The sequence below is a fragment of the Nematolebias whitei genome, chromosome 2 (genome assembly GCF_014905685.2).
Source record: "Nematolebias whitei isolate Nwh7 chromosome 2, NemWhi1, whole genome shotgun sequence".
Taxonomy (NCBI): domain Eukaryota; kingdom Metazoa; phylum Chordata; class Actinopteri; order Cyprinodontiformes; family Rivulidae; genus Nematolebias; species Nematolebias whitei.
Genome location: NC_056499.1, coordinates 52,044,714 through 52,053,029, shown reverse-complemented (window position 1 = coordinate 52,053,029; position 8,316 = coordinate 52,044,714). Strand labels below are relative to the sequence as shown.

General features: G+C 43.7%; 1 protein-coding gene across 1 annotated transcript; it reads right to left on the bottom strand.

Annotated features, from left to right (window-relative positions):
* Positions 1-283: 283 nt before the first annotated feature.
* On the bottom strand, positions 284-2,760 carry LOC119424795 (zinc finger MYM-type protein 1-like). Its single transcript, XM_037692301.1, has 2 exons — positions 2,420-2,760; positions 284-2,134 (listed from the first exon to the last, which is right to left on the bottom strand). The coding sequence occupies exons 1-2, from the start codon at positions 2,630-2,632 to the stop codon at positions 293-295; spliced, it is 2,055 nt and encodes a 684-aa protein (XP_037548229.1). The 5' UTR covers positions 2,633-2,760; the 3' UTR covers positions 284-292.
* Between the last annotated feature and the right edge of the window lie 5,556 nt (positions 2,761-8,316).

Sequence of the window (8,316 nt, the reverse complement as noted above, 5' to 3'; positions counted from 1 at the left end):
CAAACACAAGCACACGTGCACGCACACACACACACACACACAGGTGCACTGAAAACTCTGACATCAGCAGTCACCAATACAGTGGATAGTGAATAATGTGGTACTCTGCAATTAATTTAAAGCATATACAAACGTGACACACTTGCCATATTTATAGATCTTAGTATGCAAACTGTTACAACAAATTCACATTGTTTCCCCAGATGTATCACATAAACAATTTCAGTCCACAATGCTGAATGCATTACAAAGTCAGAGAAGATTGAAATCATTCACTCACCATCAGAAGTCTTCATAACAGGACAATCCGCCTGTTATTGTGGTTGAGGGCAAAAGCATCAATAATCCTGTCACTGTCCAGGGTCCTGGTTCTTAAAGGATTGATAGCAAGAAGTGCCAGGTCACTTGTTCGACTGTCTCCGCTGCTGTTTCTTAGGTAGTTCTTCAAACGACGCAAACAAGAAAAACTGCGCTCACAGCTCACTGATGTTACTGGAAGAGTCAAAGATATGGATATCAGCTTATACAAGTCCAGGAATGCATCTTTGTAGGGCCGCATCACAGATAGGAAGTCTTGTGTGTTGTTGATTATAAGTCCCAGTTCTTCTTTCCTTTTCAGCAGCCGGCGAACCTGGTGGAGCTCAGCTGACAAGTTCTCCTCGTTAACTCCATGAAGACAGGCCATAGGCAGTATCCATTTTTTGTCAAGGAATGATGGGTGTTTGGGGTTTAGAGCTGGCAAACCTTTCAGTACTTCATTAGTTTCTGAAGAAAAACGCTGTTTCATTTCCATTAGCATCCTGTCTATAACAGAATAGAATGATTTTGTTTTTAGGTCATCCGTGCTGTCTGCACCTTTTCTTTCTATTGAGGCATCCACAATAAAGTGCTCTAGATGTTTAGCTGTTTGAGTCTGTCTTTTCTGCCGATGTACAGTCTCTGTTGCTATTCCTGTGTTGCTGCAAAGTTCTTCTGCTTCTTTTCTGAGTGTCTCCCATTTGTCATCTGTGCGTTTTTCTGTTAAAGCAGTTATTACAGAATGAGCCAGGTCATTTGCTGCTACTAGATCTAAATTAGGAGACTGTAGCTGATCAGACATGAATTTTGTTGTTCTGAAAATATCCTCAAAAATTACAAGATGCAGAACAAACTTCTTATCTATAAGTGCACTGAGAGCTTTAGCCTCCGTCCTCCTTTTAGCATTTTTCTGGTCAACAACATCGTGCAGCGTAGCTATAACAGCTGGGAGAGTTTTTTTGACAGCACGTATGGAATCATACTGGCACGCCCAGCGGGTGTCACTGAGTCTTTTAAGTTCTAGGCGCTGTACAGCTGACACAAGTTCTTCCTGCTTCTTCAAAAAAAGATCATGAACAACAGACCCAGAAAAAAACTTGTAAAGCATTTGCAATATCTCAAAAAAATCGGCTGCAGCATCAACATTATGTACACAGTCTACTAACACAAGATTCAGCCTGTGAGCATGGCAGTGAATGTACACAGCTTGCGGCACCTCTTTTCTCAACTTTTCTTGAACTCCATTGTTGCACCCGGACATAACAGCAGCACCGTCATAGCACTGTCCGACACAGCAATTTATATCAATATTACAACGACTGAGGGTCATTTTGATACAGTCAAAAAGTGAGTCTGCATCTAATCCTTCTGCTGGGGTGAAATGCAAAAATTCTTCCACCACCTTCTCTGAATCTGGCTGCAAATAACGAACAATAACAGATATTTGTTCTTTTTTGCTGATATCTTTACTTTCATCCACCAAAATAGCAAAGTGTTGAGCTTCTTTCACTTCATTGCTGATTTGTTTTCTTATCATTTCAGCCATAACATTAAATATTTCGTTCTGTATGTCATGATGAACATACTTAGCATTAGATGGATTAATTGTCAGCTTTTTTTGGACATTGGGATCAAATTTTCCAATCACATCAAGCATCTCACGAAAATTACCTTTGTTAGCTGAATCCTGTTTCTCACTGTGACTGCGCTGTGCGATTCCCTGACAAGCTGTGTAGCGCAAACTTTCTACAACACCCATCATGTACCTCCGGTTCTCCTGAACCAATGCAGAATGTCCTTTGTCGAGCATGTTGGGGAGTTTTGATCCACTCGTTTGTTTAAACTTGAATTCACTCCACGCTTCCATTGCAAATTTGTGTCCGGCGCTTTCATGATGGCTCTTCAATGACGCTGCTGCTTTCCGCCAGTTGTTAAAGCCGAGCGCGGTAAATGCTGGCTCAAGATGGAACCTGTGTCCTCCTTTTAGAAAATGCCGACAAGCAAAACAAAACACGGCATCTTTACTCACGCTGTATTCTAACCACAAATATTGATCGAGCCAGCCTTTACTAAAACTTCTCTGTTGCACTCCAAACAAGCGTGATGGGTATTTTTGCAGAAGTGGTCGTCTTGGTCCATCTTGAGGACTTCTGCTTAGATCTTCTAGCTGTCCAGTGCTAACACTGTTAGCATTCTCAGCAGCAGTGGAAGGATAACTGCACAGTTTATCTTCTTCATCCAGATTAATATTTCTTTGTTGGTCGGACTCTGCTTCCAAAAATGCATCCTTCTCAAATTCCATCCGTGGAACTTTTGGTTGCAAAAAACGATCCATATTTGCGCAGCGTGTTCCTCTCAATTGCTTCCCGGAAGTAATAATACGCAAAGTTCAAATCAGGTTGAATTATTTTTTTTATTTTTATTTTTTACTGAAATTAGAATGGTTGATTCTTTTTATATATATTTGTCTTTAGAAGAAAATGCCACAACTACATATTTAAAATATTAAATTAGATGAAGAAAAAAATCTAAATATTTCCTGGGGGTGCTATGGAGGTGCTATAACTTTTCTAGGGGTAGCTATAGCGCCCCCTAGCGTCCCCCTGGCGCCGCCACTGGTTAGGAGTAACAGTAAAGGCTCCAGTATACTGCCACGTACGTCTATTCATGCGTACGTACGCGTGTACTGTACGCAGAGGGTTCAGACTTCATACTCGAGCGTACACCCCGAGCAGCTGCAGAGCAGCTTCACAGACAAGGGGCGTTTACCTTCGGGACAAATTGAGGTCGCCGATTGGTCATTTGCTGACACACCTACTGGATTGATTGACAGGTCGGAAAAACGAAAAAAGCGAGCGCTGGCAGCCTGAGCCGCAGCGGTGTTCTGTGTTTATATGTTGTTAATAAAAAGATCTAAAAAAATAAAAAAAAAATGGAGAGCGCTGGCTCGACAGCCCACACATCAGACCAGCCCACCAGGAAATCTCCAGACCCTCCCGCAGCCACGCTGGACCTGAGTTTAATTCGCTCGTGACAAATTCCTCCATTTCTCACCATTTCAGTCATGGCATCAACGGAGGAGGAAGAGATCACTGCCTCTTGGCAAAAAAACAAAAGAAAAGACCAGATCAGAGATGAAGAAGGGGAATTTAATACATTGGTGTTGCATACAAAACAGTCCATTGCTGGGCAGTTTATTGTACGACACCGCGTACGCATATGCGGTCGTAAAAATTTGAGCTTTGCATGGAGGGTACGCTGGGGGCTACGCATGTACCTCTGCATACGTACGTGCATACCTCTGCGTATGGATGTACGCGGCAGTATACTGGGGGCCTTAGGAGGCCATCTGGTCTCTGGATTACACCTTCATCCAGAGCTGCTCTGAGATTAGCTGACTCAGCATCGTGAGAGCTGCAGAGGCTGCAGGAGGTCACCTGACTGCAGGTCAGCAGGTGTGACTGCAACAGGGCACTCTGAGACTGAGGGGCTGTTTACACGGCGCGTATTTTGAGTGCATCTGCAGCTTTCTCTCTGCGGTTCTGCTGATCATTTATTTACACGACACCAGTGGCCCCCCTATTTGAATCCGGAGGTTTCTGAATCCACCTTCCAGAGTGGAGTTTTTTCGCTGACCCCCCGCTGATAATGTAAACGTCTCCCGCTAAGGCTTTGTGTTGAAACACATGTGCACACTCACGCGCGGACAGATGCTATATTTCTATCAACATTTCGGTGGACACACTGCTTTCAGAACTACGACTGATGGAATATATTTATTATCTCGTAGTTAATCTAGTTCAGATTCCAGGTTTCTGTGACAGACACCTGTGTTGGAAGAGACAATCTGATCCAGTTCTAATGTCGCTGTTTATAGAACGAGGCACGCACACACGTCACGCTGCACTATAACATATAAATGTGCTAAATAATAAATTTAATAATAATAAACAGTATTTATCTTAAGTTTGAGATATATAATGAAGCTCTCTGAGCTAAATGAAGGTATCGGGACATTACGTAATTCAAATTATGGGATTAAAATGATGCTAAACATATTGCATGCTATTAACGTTGAAAATGAAGACATCAGGTTTAATTTTTATTTATTTATTCAACACCACAAACTGATAATTAAACTGAACATTGAATGGATTGAATAAAAGAACTGAGGGGAATTTTAAATAAATAGTTCATCCATCATCTCTCTTCGACGTCCTGCTGCCGAGCCTCGTTCAGAACCGGTCCGCCTGGTGGGAGACAGCTCCTTCTTCTTTCAGGAAAAAATAAAAACTCAGTTGGTTGTTTTGTAACCAAAGTAAACACAAGCTGACATTATTAAGAACATTTGATTTACCTGCTGTAAACCAGCTACTGATTATCATGGAGTAAAGTCCAACAATGTTGACTCGGTTCTGGTCCACTAAGCGACCGGTGTGGAGCTGTTAGACGAAGAGGTTCCGCTTGACGTCAAATCTGTCGACTCTTTTATCCAAAATCCAGCTAGAATCCAGCTTTAACTTGTTGTTAAGATGTTGTTAGCAAAGCTTTTTAGCTCACAGGAAACAGCGTGCCGAGGCAGCACGCATGCGCATTAGGTGAAGGTACAAAATTCACAGTGCCATCTAATGACCTGGCATGGTAACTACAGCGGATTCGGGAGGGCGGGGGGGAATCTTGCGGATGCATATAAACCCAAAATACAACCGTGTCAACGCGGATCTTTTCCTCTAATTAACATACGAAAAAAAACTACGTTTCCCCCCATCGTGTCCGTGTAAATAGGGCCTGAGACCTGCAGCGAGTTGTTGGTTCTGAATGAACAGCTGAACTGCAGCATGCTGGGCTGGGTAGAAATGCTGATCCATAGGAGTTGGCTGGACAGCTGGTGTGATGTACCTCCATCTGACAGGAGGACTCACTAAAGACCACAGAGTCAGGGAGGTGTCAAAGAGGTGGGCATATTGCTACAGGTAAGACGGGGAGTTGTCAGAGTTGGGTGGGCTGATATCATGTAATAAAGTGTTGTCATCATTGTATGTTCCCATTCAGTCATTAAATTAGTCTCTGCATTTAACCCATCACACCTGAGATACACCAGGTGGAGCAGTGGGCAGCTTTGTAAGCCCCTGGGGAGCAGTTAGGGATTGGGCGTCTTGCTCAAGGACACCATGACGTGGAGATAGTGGGAGTTGAACCTGCAACCTTCTGGTCCCAAGTCTGCTGCCCAACCTCTACACCACAGTGGCCCCTATGTTATGTATTACTATTACTTTCACTGTCTAATGTGCGACCAGGCTGCACTAGTTGTGTTTGGTTGAACTAATTCGACATCTTAGATGGTTGAGCAGTCTCACTACTTTTTGCACTTTTGTTTAATTATTAAAGTCCCGCTAGGCAACTAAATTGCAGCACAAGTAGGTCAAACATCCCAAATTAGTCTATATTTTAACGTACTAGTGGACAACTGGACCAAACTGGAAGATGACTTTTACAAGTTAACTAGTGAGCATGAAAAACCTTCCATGTTCACTAATACAAACACTGCCTATAGGTCAACTAATGTATGCACTAGTCGACTAGTGTGAATCAAACATTAACTAGCCTACTAGTGTAGGTTTAATAATAATAATAATATAATAAAGTGTTAAGTGTTGTCATCATTGTGTGTTCCCATACAATTCAATTCAGTTTATTTATATAGCTTCAAATCACAACAAAGTTGTCTCAGGGCACTTTACAGAAACATTCACATACATAAAAGCCAATTAGTAAAGTTCTCTATCTAAGGAATCCAGCAGACAAGTTGAATCTTGGCTTCGTTGCAGTCTCCCATCCTGAGCAAGCACAGTGGCAACAGTGGAAAGGAAAAAAACTCCCTTTTAAAAGGAAGAAACCTCCAGCAGAACCAGGCTCAGGACAAATGGCCATCTGCTTTGACTGGCTGGTTTGAGAGGACAGGAAGGAGAGACAGACGAACACAGAATGGTAGGTCCAGATATAGGTCCAGGTGTATCTGAAAGACAAAAAAAAAACACATGTTAAGGATAGAAAAAATAATTACAAATACAAAACAGGTTGAGCAGAGTAAATAAAGACAGTAGCAGAGTGAAAAGTGTGGTCAGTTTGTCAGTCAGAGTCAGAGTTTCTTTATTGTCATTCGCACCTCATGTGGTACATGTGGTGGAGCGAAATTATGTACACAGGGTCCCAGTTACATCCAACAATAAAATGTATAAGAAAAACAGTAATAACATCTAAGATATGAACTAAGAAAAACATCAACTAAATATACACTAAGCACTCATAACATAAAACATTGAACATCAGCACAAACATGAACATGAGTCTGTGAGCAGATGTGCACGCATGAACACATCAACATTGAAACAGATCAGCAGCAACATGAAACAGATCAGCAGCAACATGATATGGTTTTACACAGTGATTATTCTAGTTAGAGATTCATGAGTCTAACAGCCTCAGGGTAGAAGCTGTTCCTCAGTCTAGTGGTTCTACACTTAATGCTCCTTAACCTCCTTCCTGAGGGGAGTGGGGCAAAAAGTGTGTGTGCTGGGTGGGTGGGGTCCTTCATGATGCAGGTGGCCCTCTTCCTGCATCTGGAGGTGTAGACGTCTGTGATGGTGGGGAGGCTGATTCCAACAGTCTTCTGTGCAGCCTTCACCACTCTCTGCAAAGCTTTTCTTTCTGCAGCTGTGCAGCCTCCATGCCACACATTGATGCTCGAGCACAGGATGCTCTCCACTGCACACCTGTAGAAGGAGGTGAGGACTGAGCTTCCCAGACCAGCTCGCCTCAGCCGTCTGAGGAAGTAGAGTCTCTGATGAGCTTTCTTGATCAGGCTGGTGGTGTTGTTGCTCCAGCTGAGGTTGTCATTCATGTGTACACCCAAGTACTTGTAGCTGGAGACCACTTCCACCGCAGATCCTCTTATGTTCAGGGGGGTGTAGGTGTTTTTGTTCCTTCTGAAGTCCACAATCATCTCCTTTGTCTTCTTCACATTGATGTGAAGGTTATTCTCTCTGCACCAGCTCTCCAGGTGTTCCACCTCTTGCCTGTAGCTGGACTCATCATTGTTTGTGATGCATCCCACCACCGCTGTATCATCTGCAAACTTTACAATGTGACAGCCTGGATGGGTAGCTACACAATCATATGTGAGCAGAGTAAACAGAAGGGGGCTCAACACACATCCCTGAGGAGAGCCAGTGCTGAGGGTTATGGTGGAGGAGGAGAGGTTGTGGATCCTCACTAACTGTGGTCTGTTTGTTAAAAAGTCTAGTACCCAGTTGCAGATGGAGGGGCTTAGTCCTAGTGTGGATAGTTTGTCCATCAGGGTTTGGGGGATCATGGTGTTGAAGGCGGATGTGAAGTCCACAAAGAGCATACGGACGTAAGAGTTTTTCTGCTCCAGGTGGTTGAGTGCAGTGTGGACCACAGAGGAGATTGCATCCTCTGTTGATCGGTTCTCACGGTATGCGTACTGATGAGGGTCCTCGTTGATGTTGATGGTTGTTTTGATGTGAGTCATGATCAGTTTTTCGAAGCATTTAGCGACTATCGGGGTGAGGGCCACTGGCCGATAGTCATTCAGACCAGTCACTGTAGAGCTTTTTGGGACTGGGATGATGGTGGCAGTCTTCAGGCAGGTGGGAACCGTCTCCAGGGTAAGTGAGGTGTTAAAGATGTCTGCCAGCACCTCACAGAGCTGATCAGCACATTCCTTCAACACTTTTCCGGGGATGTTGTCTGGGCCAGTTGCTTTGTGCGGATTAATCCTCCTGAAGGTACTCCTTACTTCTGCTGAGGTCACGCTGAGATGCTCTTCGTCCGGTGGTGAGGTGAGTCTGGTGCTGGGTGGTCTGTTCGGGTCTTCAAAGCGTGCATAGAACTTGTTGAGGGCATCAGGCAGAGATGGGTCTTTGGGGCATTGTTCACTCCTTCCTTTATAATCTGTTATGCACTTAATGCCCCTCCACATGCTCCGAGGGTCTTGTG

Excerpts from the sequence above, each read along its gene's own strand:
- LOC119424795 (XM_037692301.1), bottom strand. The coding sequence starts at position 2,632 with ATGGATCGTTTTTTGCAACCAAAAGTTCCACGGATGGAATTTGAGAAG. Across the intron at positions 2,135-2,419 it reads AAGATGGACCAAGACGACCA|CAAACGAGTGGATCAAAACT; the intron begins CTTCTGCAAAAA and ends TTCAAGTTTAAA.